Source organism: Gymnoscopelus microlampas (genome assembly GCF_963454915.1).
Source record: "Gymnoscopelus microlampas genome assembly, chromosome: 13".
In the NCBI taxonomy this organism is placed as follows: domain Eukaryota; kingdom Metazoa; phylum Chordata; class Actinopteri; order Myctophiformes; family Myctophidae; genus Gymnoscopelus; species Gymnoscopelus microlampas.
Window position 1 is genome coordinate 36,051,952 of NC_139950.1, and position 16,436 is coordinate 36,068,387.

The following is a 16,436-nucleotide window of genomic DNA, read 5'->3' on the forward strand; positions in this document are numbered from 1 at the left end:
GGGTTCTGCACTACGGACAAATACGTTATATGTATTAATTTGGGGGTCCTTATTGCTTAATAAACAATAATTAAAGGCCAAAAAAACGCAACTATCAATATTAACAAGCAACTTGACAGAAAAACAAGCCCAAAGTCGCTTATAATAAGCAGACACATATGGCAACACTGGTGTCATGTCATTCACAATTCCAGCTGCGGCGCGTGACGTGCCGTGGTGACGTCACGACGAGGTTTAGGTAGTCGGACAGAGTGCCTGTGTAGAATAGCCGATGTGTGTGTGAGTGTGTCAACTCTATGGTGTGTGTGTTCGAATCGTGTCTCGTCTGCCGTGCTTGCGTCTGCTGCCCTGATCTGTCCTTGGAGTCAGTCCTATAAATATGCTAGTCCTTCACTAACTAGCTGCCAACGGGGCAACCGTTTATTCAACCGTAACACAATTTTTCCCGGATTTACCTTTTTTTTGGCAACATTTTTCCCCCCTCAAAACGTTCTGATCGCCTGTGTTTGCAGCACCAACACGCACGCGCGCACACACGCACGCACACGACCATCCTCCTAGCCAGTGACAGTCAGTCAGCAGCGGGGAGCGACAACAGCTGGTGGTCAGCTAGCCACATCTAGCTGGTAGTATCAGCGTTGTTGTTGTTATTGATCTCATGGTTTATCTGTGGCTGTCATCATCAGCATCGTAGTAGTTGGTGGTGGTTGATATTATTGAAATAACGGATCGTCATCATCTGCGTCGCTCCTCATCCTCGGCTGGCTGAGAGAGATCAGTCGCCATGGAATGTCGTGTTCTGTCCATACAGAGCCATGTAGTCAGAGGATATGTGGGCAACAAGAGCGCCTCGTTCCCGTTACAGGTAAGAACTGAACTTATAAGTACCAACTTGGCAATGCCATCCTGTGCCAGAGTGTATATTAAAGCCATATTATGTGCCATGCTATCATGGCACATAATATGCCATGCCGTCATGGCATATGGCACTTAACATGGTATAATATGGCTATAATATACACTTTGGCACAGGATGGCATTGTGTGTATATTATAGCCATATCATGCACATAATATGGCTATAATATGCACTCTGGCACAGGATGGCATTTAGTGTACATAATATGGTATGGCACATGATATGGCTATAATATACTCTTGAGAGTGTACACATGTTATGGGTCAGGGGTCAATTTCAACACTGTCTTTTTTTTTTTTACTGTGCATTAAGTACAGTACTCCATTGGTGAACTACCTAGATTCTCAAAAAGGCAATCAGCCCATAACATTTTTGCCCAGACCTGCACGTGTCACCAATCAAACGGTGATGAATGATGACCATGAGTATCCAAGTTATGCCAGATATTAACAGGTTAATTAAAACCAGGGGTTATTGACAGTACATACATATTGTCTGTGTTGGAAACTAGTACTGCTAGGCCATATTGTTGCCTGTCATAAACATGATGACAATACTGATCATGAATTATTACCCATGTGCATGCTCCATATGTCTATTAGATTATCTATATTAGATTATCTAATAGACTAAAAGACATATGCATATTGCTATACACTCATCTACGTTATGGCATTGGACACATGTTGTTACCAGTACTGACAGTGAAGGGTACTGTAGATACAGGCTTTTAAAGGACACATGGACTTGGAGCTGGCATGGGGATGAATGTGATTGTCTAATTAATAGGTCTATGTCAATTATGTTTTCCATGGAGTTGACAGTCCACGGCAATAGTTTGCCATGAGTCTGACAATGTCATTAGATGATGGTGAAGATGTTGATGATGACTGATGAAGGTGCCATGTCAGGTGCCAAAATATTGAGATTGAAAATGATGACTATGATGATTATGATAGAGAGATTGCTATGTCTCCTCCTTCATATTTTCTGACAGTTTAACAGTGTTTGTTATGGCCTTATTATTTGTCCCGCCACATTGACAGTCAGTTGTAGGGGATACTCAAGTCTATTTTTAGACCGTAAGTCTCCAGGTTGTATTTTAAGGCTTGTTCTGTTCTGAGCTCTGTACTCTACAGTGTTACTATGGCTTACTACAGAGGTTAATGTTATCCACTACAGCTGAAAAGGGAATTTCTAGGACTCGGCAACTAACTTAACCTTAACCACAGGTCCACATCAGCTCGCTGAGGCTTACCACAGATATTAACTGGCACAACTTTAATGACGCTTACCACAGTCAGGAAAGTGTGCTGGGGGTGACACACTGATAGACTTAAAGAACAAGCCCTCGTTTTGACATTTAGGCTGTTTACATTGCTAGAAATAATACCCCCCCCCCTCTCTTTCTCTCTTATGGTTGTTGTTGAGCTGTGTAGAATGTGTGTCTACAGCTTACAGTACCAGAAATTCATGATGTTCAACAAAGGGTAGAAATTAACTACACAAACCACCAACCAAATGCAGGTACATTTGACTTTGGCTGGTCAGCCTGTTTGTCTACTTTGGCAGGTGACCATTACCCAGCAAGCATTTTTGGATATTTTTTCCTATTAATTGTCCTGAAGACCGAACACCTTTATTCAGCTTATACTGTACCTAGGAATGCGCAAGAGTTATAGGGGATGTTTGTGTCATTTAGAGTAATGCTGATGATAGTGATGATAATGATGTTGGTGTTGGTGAGTGTGTGGTGGCACTCCTCTCACTCTGCTGTCAGGGATGAGGTCTTCTGTCCATTCAGTACACTCAACACTGCTGCACAAGGACGAGTGAGGAGCCAGGGCTCTGATTGGCTGCCATAGGATTCCTCTGAATGACATCACTGAATATGGAGACAGTAGCTTCCATAGAAGTAGGATAGATAGAATGGATATAATTAATAGAAACTGAGTTGATAGGAATGTCTGGCTAAGACATTCCTATATATATATATAGGAATGTATATATATATATATATATATATATATATATACACACAGTAGATTACAGGTTTCACTATAGAATGCTGTCAAATATTAGAGATGCTTGTCTAAAATGTCCCAAACACCCTCAACATGTCATTGAAATGATTGTTACCATTACTTGTTGAATAATAATCCATTTAAATAATGTATTAATGTGATCACAGGTAAACGACAACAAATAATTTGCTGTCTTTCCTAACAATCAAAACAATGCCAATATAGTAAATGTATAAAATAAAACATCTCTCCAAAATGGGTTCATCAATAATATACATTATTGTAACATAATCCTACATTTACAATATGACCTTGTGAAATATGGTCATAAGTCTTATCAAGGATATGGAATGTGGTGGAGGTGTACAGTAGGCTTTCAGTGTAGTAGACGGGTTACTGTGTAAGATGCTGTAAAAGTTAACTCAATTCAGAATGTCAATCTATAGGCTACATTCTATATCCTAAAGGCAACAGAAAGCAATTGATATTTGTGCTTTGTCATCAAATCAGGAATTGCTTTATTCTTCACATAGGAGAGTGTAGAGAGACAGGAAACTAACGGTAGAGAGAGGAGGAGAGACATGTCAGACGAGATGGGAGTCAGATTCAAACCTGGGTCCATGCGACTCAAGGATCTGTGCACTAACTGGCTGACAGAGCCACCCACCTAATGTTAGTTTCTTAACAGGCACTGACCTATTTTAAAACTTTTAGTTGATTCTATCCGCTCTTTCAATTTTAGACATTAAAGTCATTGTGTGTAACTTTTATTTTAGTAGAACATTTTGCGACACCTCTGGTCACATTGTCATTACAGCGTCTGTTGATCTGTTTAAAACACCGCAATTCCCAGTATTCACTCTGAAAGAAAAGCATGTACTAGTACCACTCCAAAACAAATGCTGCAGGCCTTTCGCTGAGGATGTTTTGGAAAGCAACAACAACGTTGTCAGAAACGGTCTATACTATCTTTAAAATGACTAAATAATAAATAAATACATTACATTACATTTCTGGTGCCTGTGTCATTGTGCTGCAAGTGTCAGGGGCAGACTAAAACCTGTGTGTTTAGAGAATTGTCCAAAACAAAGCCGGGAATGGTTATTGTGGAAAAATATACTGGTGAAAGATTACAGTATATCAAAAATAACTTTAAAAAGTTACACTGTATGACTTTATGTGATAAGCCTACACTTGATGGTGTAAAACAAAGCATACTGTACATTCCAACAAAATGTCAACAAAGTGGATAGGAGTAGCCCCTGTAGGAGTGACACTTGAAATGTAGCTAATACTTAAAGCTGCGTCATGTAACTTTCCTCTTCTACCCGGGATTTGAACCCGGTTTCCTGTGCAAGTGCTGATATTTTTACCATTGAGCGAGTAGAGCCGGCCTGCTTGCTCAGGGGATAAATTGAATCTTGATCATAAGGTCAAATTTGTTTTCAGAACCTGTGTCCAGGTGAGACCTTTAACGCAATCTAAATGTCTCAATAGAAGAGCAGGGAGACAAAATACAACCACCCCAAAGTATGTGCAGTGTGGGTTATGCGCTGTGCACAGACAGTATATCAGGGATGGAAAGTGACTTTGTACTTGGTACCTGCAACAGTTCCAATACACATGCTTGCGCGTCCCGTCGCCGCATCGTGGAGCCACAGCGAACACACACACACACACACACACACACACACACACACCCTCAAACAGTTCCAACACTCACACACGACGGGTCGCAAACCCACAGCGAACACACACACACACACACACACACACACACACACACACACACACACACACGGCCGGACCTGTCGCACCTGGATTAGAACATTAGGGCGACGTTATTTGGTGCATATGCTAATGGTTAATGGCCGTGTGCAAATTCAGATCAATTGCTCCAGCCATTGAGGAGAACCGGGCAGGACAGTTTCTTTAATTAGATAGAGAGATTAACATACTCTACCATACAGATTGGACAAAATCACATTTTATTCATTAAAAAAAGTTACATAGTGCGGTTTTAAAACTATGTTGTACAGTACTATTTCCTCCTCCTCACAGTCACAATGACAGCATTAAAACCATGGACGTGTAGGCTAGCCAACAATAATGTACACACATCTCGTCTCATGAGATCCTGAGAACAGGCAATAGGTGTGTCACTTGCTCCTTTCATATTTGTTGACAAGGCCTTAGGACCGAGGCTATACCACATTTCTGTCTTGACTGGCCACTTGGCCAATAATGCTAACAAAAAGGCTTTGTGGTTACCGTATTTGTCTACACTGTACATAGTCTGCCAATGACTAAACCTGGGTGAAAACAAAAAGCTGCATTTATAGAAACAATCAATCATTTCACATACTGTGAAAGCCATTGCCAAATGAAAAACAAAAAGAAGCCATGGACCAGGCTCCATTTTTACATGTTCAGAGGTCAATTTACACTTTGCTTTGTGTGCATGCTGAACCGCAGCATAGGGTGCATATTTCAATATGCAATCACTTGAGACTAACATTAAATCTACACCAGCAGACCTTAAAGTCTTGATCATAAAAGCAAAACAGGGTTTATTATATTGACATATTGACAAGATATGATCATTCTTGGCGAAGCTCTAAGAATTCAAAATACTAATCTAACTATATAAATGGCGAGCAACTTCCGTGCCCTCGGTGTCCACACCCCACAGCTCTGTTATCGACTAAACACAACACCGTCACACCACATGTCGCCAACACTGTCGCCACGGCGGGCGGCCTGAATTTACGTTTCGCGTAGGGCACCTGGCATGCCTCACTACACCGTTCCCACCTCGCAACATAATTAATTCTACTCACCAAATGTCGGACACAACGGAAGTGGAAGCAGCTTCCTACCGCTTACCGTGCGTACCACCGAGGCCAACACAACACGACGGCCCGCCATTGAAAATCCCCAAAACAACAACAGCACGTTGCTCTGCTCTGCTCCACACACCAGGCTAGGTTCATGACACCAAAGGATTAGCCAGTGATGTCATCATTACTGGTCAACACACCAGGCTAGGTTCATGACAGCAAAGGATTCGACAGTGATGTCATCATTATGCAACCCGGAAGTACACATCGCCGGCATTGGGATGCCAGGTTGGGATGCCACGCCAGAAACAAGCAAGAACCTGCATGATTTTTTTTTTTTTTTACCGTTTGGAGATTTTCATCCGACGACTTTGGCGCGGACCACCAGGGGGTCCGCGGACCCCCTCAAACATAAAAAATTTTCTTTCTTCCCAATTTTTTTCTCAATTTTTTTACTTTTACATTACAACTTCTTTTTTTTTTTTTTTTTTTTCAAAAATGTTCATCCCATATATACACGCGCCCCGTGCGCGGCTAGGGGTTTCGGGCGGCCGTAGGCCGCCCGGACCTCTAGTACATTAAAAGACAAGTCCGGACTAAGACAAGTCTGGACTAAGTAACATAAAGGCTGATTCTCCTACTTATATCCAAAATGACCGGCCATGGGCTCTAATTTGCAGAATTGCCCCTTTCATCCAGTTTGCCCATCAGTCCCCAGCAGCCCTCATAACATAGAGCGGAGCCCATAAACATATCGCTACTCTATTTGTTGTGGTCAAAAGTGTTTTTTTTTAATGACTCTGTTATTAGTTGTCATTACACACGCATCCAGCCGTCACAGTCTCGTAAATCATGTTTTGGGGTGAGCGTTCCGCACAACTGCCAATCAAAGTGACTGTACTGGCAAATCACAGCGCATCTTTTCCGGGACTTGGCAAAACACATAACAGCATAACATCTGTTTAGCAGACTACAGCGGCTCGTGTGGGATAACCAAGCCATGGATGTGTGTCCTTTAAGGATTTAAAATCATATTCTCAATTGTGTGTTCAGTGTCCCTCGTGGGCCATTGCTTGAACCTAAGGCTACAAAATAAAATGGGTAATAAGTGTGTCCAGAGACCTATATTCTTAGCCTGGCATGGCCAGACTAATATCACTGCATAGATATTAGTCTGGAATCTCTGTGTGGAACCTGCATTTCCGAGGGGCAAATAAAAAAAATGCCTCTGGTGATAAACCCGCCACAATTTGCATACTGGGCTCTGATTGGTCCCTCACAAATTTGGAGGGAGAGAAATGAAATCTATATTGAGAGGGCCAGGCCTAATCTGCCAAGGGCAATTTTTTTTTGCAATGGCAGATTTGTCTGGAACCAGGCTACTATATTCTTGCCTGTTTTGTTCTGGATAATCGCCATTACAGGCCCTTGTAATAGATAAACTCTAAATTAATAATCAACAGTCTTAACAAGAGGCAAATGGTGATACTTACCTGATTAGTAAGTAAGTGAGCCACCACCTGAAATCTCCCTCAAGTGTGGAATAAAGTGATGGACATTGAATCTGGAATACAGTTAAAAGAGGTTAATGTTGTTTCCACAGCTCAGAGTTCAGCAGCTCAACACTGTCCTCTCTGCAGACCAGAAGTGCCCCATTTAAGCTCCCTGTTAACCCTGCCAGACAGTGGCGTCAAAATGATCCCGGTTCAGTGGTGATCCATAACCATGACTTTTACAGTATAACCACACACTAAAACCTATTTGTGCTTCAACGCTTCAAAGTCCCTGCGAACAATCTGAGAACCCTGAATCTGTCTTGAGCGATTACCCTGCGATATACTAGCATCATGTCCAGGGGGTGTACTTGTTCATCATGGCTGGGGTATGTACTTGTACACCAAGCTGCCTCAAGCTACAGGAACAGGAGACAGGCTCCTGCCCTATGGGCCACATGGCTCGGGAACCGTTAGTTCCCAATGGCTCCTTACTTATGCTTGAATGGTCTAAAATGCAGCATTTTGCTCAAAAACCTGAAAAAAGTGTTGACGTGCACTACACTTCAGTTCCAAAACATTGTCACATGACAGAATAACAGAGCTAACAACGCATGCATCACTATGTTTTGTTAGAATTATAGCTCCATTGTACAGCAACACTGTCAGCTGGGTTATGATCGTTATGTGGATAATTAGGCCTAAATAAAATAATTGGATATTGGATATACGTCCCCCTAGGAAACATTCTATAAGAACATCAGCAGAATTATCTTTTAAACTTTCCCTGGAAATGTTAGGGGGCAATTGAGTCTTCATGTTAGTGTGTGGTACTATGTAATGAAATTCGACACTTCATGCTTCCAGTCATAATATTGTCAAGTAATTGAAGTTTGAGAGGGTCATGAAAACAGATTCAAAGAGGTTTTATGTCACTCACTCATAAAAGTAGTGAAATGTTGGTGTGACATGCTCTGCAGACTTTGCTAATAGTACGTAATATTAACAAGCTAAAATAACAGGGTATAATACAAGTTAAGAAAACTTAAACGGGTAAAAGATGAATAAAACAGAATCAAAAGCTGTGTTTGCTCTGTTGTGAACGAGATATTACAGCTACATTATCAATCAATTTAATTATTTTAACAGAAACTGAACGTGAATCGTATTGTCAGTTATGGCTCTGACTCATAAATGAATAAAATGTACACAACAAAGAATTAATCAATTCCGCAGAGTAATGCAGAATCAGATTCATACCTCCCTATACATGCATGTAACTGCACTACAATATTTGGGATTAACTCTAAAGTGAGGACATTTGGCTGGTACTCGTTCTTAGCATGTTGTGTGAGCTGTTGTTTGCCTAATCTCTCTTTCTCTCTCTCTCCCTCTCCCTCTCTCTCCTATCAAAACCCCTAGCCGCGCACGGGGCGCGTGTATATATGGGATGAACATTTTGGAAAAAAAAAAAAAAAAAAAAGAAGTTGTAATGTAAAAGTAAAAAAATTGAGAAAAAAATTGGGAAGAAAGAAAAATTTTTATGTTTGAGGGGGTCCGCGGACCCCCTGGTGGTCCGCGCCAAAGTCGTCGGATGAAAATCTCCAAACGGTAAAAAAAAAAAAAAAAAAAAAAAAAAAAAAAAAAAATCATGCAGGTTCTTGCTTGTTTCTGGCGTGGCATCCCAACCTGGCATCCCAATGCCGGCGATGTGTACTTCCGGGTTGCATAATGATGACATCACTGTCGAATCCTTTGCTGTCATGAACCTAGCCTGGTGTGTTGACCAGTAATGATGACATCACTGGCTAATCCTTTGGTGTCATGAACCTAGCCTGGTGTGTGGAGCAGAGCAGAGCAACGTGCTGTTGTTGTTTTGGGGATTTTCAATGGCGGGCCGTCGTGTTGTGTTGGCCTCGGTGGTACGCACGGTAAGCGGTAGGAAGCTGCTTCCACTTCCGTTGTGTCCGACATTTGGTGAGTAGAATTAATTATGTTGCGAGGTGGGAACGGTGTAGTGAGGCATGCCAGGTGCCCTACGCGAAACGTAAATTCAGGCCGCCCGCCGTGGCGACAGTGTTGGCGACATGTGGTGTGACGGTGTTGTGTTTAGTCGATAACAGAGCTGTGGGGTGTGGACACCGAGGGCACGGAAGTTGCTCGCCATTTATATAGTTAGATATGTAACTCTTATTGTCTCTTTTTGCCTCTTGTCTGTGTCTCCAGGTGTTGGGGTTTGAGGTGGACTCTATCAACTCTGTCCAGTTCTCCAACCATACAGGTGAGACCTACAGTACAGTATGAAACTAAGGGAATGTACACTTCAAACTGCGTGTGTGTGTGTGTGTGTGTGTGTGTGTGTGTGTGTGTGTGTGTGCGTGTGCGTGTGCGTGTGCGTGTGCGTGCGCGTGTGTGTGTGTGCGCGTGCGCGCGCGTGTGCGATCCAGTCAGTGCATCTGGTGTTATGAAAAGGTTTTACCCATTAAGACCTGAGCTTGGAAATCTGTGAGCTTGTAAATCTGCTATTTTTGAATAGCCAACGCTAAAATCTAGAATGACACAGATGCTTTCCAGATTTAAATGGGTTAATGCATGTCAGAGTCACTTCTCATAGAGTATGTTGTTGAAGTCATGAAGACGAGTACAAGTAGTCTGATTTTCAGTCATGTTTTGGTGCATCTTATACATTTGTAGGAGCTGCTGGATGTTAATGTATGGAAACTGTCTTCACCCTCGGTAAAGGATTTTGCAGTTTATTTCTCAATTTCATGTTCAGTGCAGAGTGTGAAATGAACATCATCTAAATCATTGTTTCTCACACTACTACCACCCATAGGGGTACTCAGAAAGTTGCACTTCTTATTTTGTCTGATATCGGTTATATGAACAATTCATATAAATCATGTACTTTAACAGCAACAAAACAATGTCCTTGTGAAGCACGTTAGTCCTTATACCTGTACTTCAGGCTTTCATGGCCAGAGGTGCTACTATTTTGTGACGTCATGCACATAGCAGTATGAGCTATGATTGGTCTACTTTTGAGGGGACAGACATACAGACAAACGTGTTCTAGATGGCGTGGCCACAGGCCAATTGACCAAGCCATGCACATTTTGCTGACTTGTCTGGTTTGTCTGAAAGACAAAGAAACAGACCCCACAAATGCAACCTGGGGAATTCAGTGACAATTGCATATTGACTATGCAAAAAGGTGCCCAAAATGTTTGTCTTGTGTCAAGAATATACTGAAGGAGAAATGTAAGTTAAAGTGTTCAAATGAAATAATTGAGTTTCAAATACAAAACATTTAAATGTTCACCAGTCTCTCATAGAAGAGAAGAGACTCTTGGGCTGAAGCACAAACGCGTGTGTGTGTGCGTGTGTGCGTGTGTGTGTGTAATGGATGCTCTGTAGAACCTGCCCAAATCAGCTGTTAGTTTGTTTTTAAATCTAGAATAAAGTGACATTGGTCTGTTCTGTTCGTTACATCTGTTGAGCTTGTTTTTGTGCCAGCGGGGTCAAGGTCTATATTTAACCTGTGGTTGTTTGTACAGTGCCGTTTTTAAACTGGTTTTCAGGTCAGTAAGTTCACCCTCACCATTAGACTACCGGTAGTATTTTTTATTCAGCAGGTTGTCAGTGGGGTGCATCACGCCATTAGAGACTGCAATTTGTTATCCTGTAATTTCCTAACTGCTTTGTTGGCTGTTTCTCTGCAGAAGGGTCCGTCACACCAAAATTATGCTTTGACTTCTGAGCTACTTTAAGGCATTGGTTCTCAAAGTGGGGTCCGGGGACCCCAGGGGTACTTGAGGGGTTCCAGGGGGTCCCCAGCTAAATGATGGATAAGAACCAAATGGACCCTTATGGGTCTGTAACTCTGAGAGTGTACAAATGGAACCAAATGGACCCTAACGGGTCCATTTGGTTCCATTTGTACACTCTCAGAGTTAAATTAACATTGATTTTACAATATAAATTGGGGTCCCAGAGATAGAGATGCCATGTCAAACTGGTGGTCCTTGAAATTAAAATGGTTGAGAATCACTGCTAGAGCTGTAAAAACTTCTCTTATGGGGGTCCCTGGCATATCTTTTCAAATGGGGGTCCGTGGGCTAATAAGTGTCAATTTGGGGGTCCTTGACATGAAAAAGTTTGAGAACCACTGGTGTAGGGCAGTGGTTCTAAAACGTTTTCATGTCAAGGACCCCCAAATTAATAATATTGGGCAACGGACCCCCATCTGAAAATATTTTGCGCCATATAAATTTAGCTGACTTGTCTGGTTTTGTTCTGAGATGTCTGTCTTTAAAAGAAATCTAGATAAAAAAGCAGATCTACAAGCTAAGTAAGTGCTGTGTAGTAGGTGATTATAATGTATTGCCAAGTTCAGGTAGAGAAGGTGGGTGTTTCTTGATCGTTCTAATTTGTTTTTAAGCCCCACAGAGTGTTTCTGGATTTATTCCTCCACAACATCTGTGACGAGGCGATGAGCTGACAAATCCAATAACATGCTCTCTAACATGAATGCCACGTGCGTTGATTATACGCACATGCACCAGTGACGATGTAAAATGTTATTGGTTCACCCGTCGGTGGAAGGTGGCATATAATTTGATAATCCACACTGATTGCGTGTGGGTGTGGGTGTGCGTGTGCGTGTGCGTGTGCGTTTGCGTGTGTGTGGCCGGAGAGAGACACATCGTAAAACGACGTATCAACACTTGTTTCGGTTATACATTTCACTTATAGGTTATTTCGGGCTAGCTACATGGACGTGACACACAGCACTTTGTCACTGAAGCATAACTCAGCTTTGAGAGAATGTACAAGACAGAGGGAGGTCAGAGCAGTGAAATGTAGCAGACTGTGTGGGAATTGCGACAGCAGTAAATGATGACGACAGAACCAGCTCTTATCTATAGGACTGCCTCCTTCACACACACACACACACACACACACACACACACACACACACACACACACACACACACACACACACACACACACACACACACACACACACACACACACACACACACACACACACACACACACACACACATACACACACACAACTGCTCTTCTCTCTTTTTTTGGGCCCTCCGGCTTTCTGCTGGCTTGTTGCTTAGCAACCAGCACCACACCATGTGACCTGGTTCTGACTCACCTGGAGCTGCGACATCGTCAGCCTGCAGCAACCATGTCACATATCAACACACACACACACACACACACACACACACACACACACACACACACACACACACACACACACACACACACACACACACGTTTTCAGTCACTGGTAACACACATGCATGCTCAGTGCTCACAACAACAACATGTGTACAGCACATGTGTGCCAGACATAATAAAGCGTACATGCAGAAATGTTGTGGAATAACAAGCCACATAAACCTCTCCAACCCAACACACACCCATGCTGGGTGATCTGCATGTTTAGGCGCATACATGTGTACATGTATGTACTTGTGTTCCATTTGATTATGTGCATGAGTTCAGAGCCAGCAGCTTATAAACTGTCAGTGTGTCCAGCAAGTGAGAGGCTCTCTGCTAACATCCAGTCAGGAATATGTAAATGTGCCATTTTGCTGACTCCGGCTACAACCTAGTGCTTTAGTGCGAGCAAAGCAAAGACCAGGCTTGTCACGATTTTGATGAGAAAGCTCTGGAAAAAAACTGACAAACGAACATATAAACATTTGCATTCCTGACTAAAAATACTACAGAGTAGGGTTATTCTGGAAGCATCATCATCATCATCATTTAACTCAAGACCATGATCATATGGAGCACAGAATCATAAATAGACATTATACAATAACAATATTAGTGCAGACATAGCAAAAGGCATGGCTGAAAACCTGTGTGGTACCCATAACTATGCAGTACTGTAAGTGCATTATTTGAACAGAGGAAGAAAACCTTTCAGAAAAGCACCCAATTTACAAATAACCTTTGGCTCATCAGATTGGAGTAATATAATTAACTTCATGGATCACAGCAGATCACCTTTATCAACTGGGGGGATAAGTGCCTGGCTAAAGGGCGCTGTGGCAGTGTCGGTGGGTACCGTAGATGTAATGCCAGCCATTCACAGTGCTCTGCTTGAATTTGCCATCCTGCCAGTGTTGATGATTAAACCAATGCCTTTTTGGTCTCCGCTGAGTGTTTGTTGTTTCAGTATATCCGTACACCTCAACAGTCTCAGCTGTGCATTAAGCCTGGTTTAGATTTTGTCGTACAACGTTGTCGCTCGCTGAACATACCAGATCTACAAGCTCACAACGTCTCACACCCCACGACACATTGTGAGCTTGTAGACGTGCTGTTTTTGATGAGCAACCTGGACACGACCGTGGACTTCTACTACACTACACTATACCGCATATTATATTATCTTAAACATTTTTATATTATTCCATTATATACTGCATACACACTATTGCTGTACTATATTATACTATCATATGCTAGTATCTTACACTATTATATTTGCTATTATTGATATTGTTACTGCTTGCACTGTATCTCTTTCTGTCTCTCCTCTGTCTCTCCCTTTCTCTCTCTCTTCTTTCCCCCAACACGGTCGAGGCAGAAGGCCCCCGCCCTAGAGCCTAGGGTCTGCCTGACGTTTCTTCCTGTTGAATTAAGAGGGAGTTTTTCGTTGCCACTGTCGCAAAATTGCTTGCTCAGGGTGGGATGTTGGGTCTCTTCTCTACATGTAAAGTGTCTTGAGACAACTTGTTGTGATTTGACACTTTAATAAAATTGAATTGAATTGAATTGAGCAACACCGTTGTAAGACAGCACAATTAAGCAGCTTCTGCCGTGATGTTTGACAGCAGCTGCTATGATGACACCTTTGCTGTTTGTTGGTACAGCAAGACACAGGAACTTGTTCAAAGACATTAGTAGTATAAACCTTGACGCCGTCGCTATTTCAGTTAAGAATTTCTGAATAGTCTTTGATTACTCTTATCTCTTGATCCATCCATATGTTAATAATATGGCAAAATCAGCTTTGGGAAATCTTACTAATATGGAAATCTTGGTGCATGCATTCATATAAACACAGTTAAATCCTCAGTTTTTAATTCTCCTCTCTCTTGAAAGTCTTAGACATCTTAATAGATCCCCAAACCACCAACTGTCTCCTTTTCTATGCAAAAGAGCAGCTGGCTCTACTCTGAGTCCCTCACGGATGACTGGGCTTCTCACCAACCTTTATCCCTAAAGGGAGATGCCAGCCACCCTCCTGAGGAAAACCAATTTGGGGCTGCTTGTATCAGTCTTGGAATAACATTTCCTCCTCTCCTCTCCTCTCCTCTCCTCTCCTCTCCTCTCCTCTCCTCTCCTCTCCAGGCTACTCTCATTGGAAGGGGCAGGTGTTGACAGCAGACGAGCTCCATGTTCTTTATGAGGGAATCAAGCTGAACAACGTACACCACTATGATTATGTTCTAACAGGTAACATAGTTCTCACACACACACACACACACACACACACGCACACGCGCGCACGTGTGAAAAAAAATCACACTCTGTGTCAAGGAAGCGGTGCCTTTGGGGCGGGCCTTAACTCATTTCAGTTCGTCCCTATTGGTGGTCTGAGTCCACTTACCAAATTTGTACTTGGTAGCATGCTGCAAACTGGAATGATGGCTGTTTAAAGCCCAGCCAATGGGCAGACAGAGGGGGCGGGGCTTAAGTAATGACAGTTAGTCCCTATTGCTGGCTTTAGTCCATGTACAACATTTGTACTCCATAGCATGCTGCAAACTTGAGTTATGGCTGTTTGAAGGCCAGCCAATGGGAAGACAGAGGGGGCGGGCCCTGCTGATCCCTATTGGTGGTCTAAGTCCACATACCAAATGTGGACTTGGTGGCATGCTGCAAACTGGAGTTATAGCTGTTTAAAATCCCGTGCTCATCCCGTGCTCATACGGGCGCTGGGGGTCCCTGGACCCCTCTTTGATAACGTCATCAATTCATGCTCGTCCCTATTGGTGGTCTAAGTCCACATACCAAATGTGGACTTGGTGGCATGCTGCAAACTGAAGTTATAGCTGTTTGCTTCTTTGCCGTGCTCATCCCGTGCTCAAACAAACGGCCCGTGCTCAAACAAACGGACGGACACGCAGACAGAGTCAAACGTAGAGCGGTTGGCACCGCTAAAAAGATATATATTGTGTGTCACTCCACTTGACTTTCCCAGTTACAACTGTGAATAGAAAGAGAGTATTTTGAATGGATAAACGGCTAGTAGATTATGATATCCTGATCCCAATGAACATTAAACAGATATTATAATATTATAATGTCACATTTAGGGTACACCAGAGACACGTCCTTCTTGGAGATGGTGGTGGACATTGTTCAGGAGTTGAAGAGAGCTAACCCCAACCTGGTTTATGGTGAGTAGTATTTAACTCTTCATCTACGTGAGGCTTTTGATTTACTTCATTGAGAAAAAAGTATGAAGACCAGTGCAACTCAGACTGCAAGTGACACTGAGCATTGGTTGTGATAGAACTGTGGCTTGTCATTGATGTTAGGAGTCTCTATCCTGGAGTAGTTTTATGGTACTGTCATTTAGAATAGGGTTGTCATGAATATGACGTTTTACTTGACGTTTTACTTGATTGATTGCTCAAATAATTGCGATCAACTAGCCTTATTTAGAATGCAGTGCAGCAAGAGTAAACCATTGCACTTCTGTAAATGTCACTTCTGTGACTGTGCAGACTGTTGACGCAACCTAACTGTAGCCAAAATATTTCACCGTTGGCCAATATTAACCTCCAGAAAACGGTGCCTAATCTTCACCTTTAGAACATTTCACACAGTATCAGCGACGGTCCATCACCTGTCAAGACCGAACCATCAAGACCGAACCATCACCTGTAGCTGGGTCCCATCCCTTAATTAGCAGGCTGATCAATATCATTTTGTATCTTATCAATATTGTAAACCATTTTGAGCTACATTCTGTGTACTTTCTTTTCTGACAGTAAATATTTTGGACTGGGCTAAACATCTTGGACTGGACGTACCAGTAAGACATGATTACGGTAGTTGAAGCGGGGGTGTCTGTTCATTATAGCCTACAACAGTATGTACTACAGTCACTC

The 16,436-nt window shown here is 42.5% G+C and overlaps 1 protein-coding gene across 2 annotated transcripts in view; it reads left to right on the forward strand.

Annotated features, from left to right (window-relative positions):
* The first annotated feature begins 336 nt into the window (after nucleotides 1–336).
* The window catches only part of pdxkb (pyridoxal (pyridoxine, vitamin B6) kinase b), a 26,972-nt gene continuing 10,872 nt past the window's right edge, over nucleotides 337–16,436 (forward strand). For both annotated transcript variants that reach the window (XR_014602155.1, XM_084077146.1), the window contains exons 1-4: nucleotides 337–865; nucleotides 9,502–9,556; nucleotides 14,668–14,772; nucleotides 15,636–15,719. Coding sequence is in view for 1 of the 2 variants with exons in the window: in XM_084077146.1 (XP_083933272.1) it covers nucleotides 785–865; nucleotides 9,502–9,556; nucleotides 14,668–14,772; nucleotides 15,636–15,719 (325 nt within the window). In the remaining variant the exon portion in view is untranslated. The remainder of the gene's footprint in view (nucleotides 866–9,501; nucleotides 9,557–14,667; nucleotides 14,773–15,635; nucleotides 15,720–16,436) is intronic.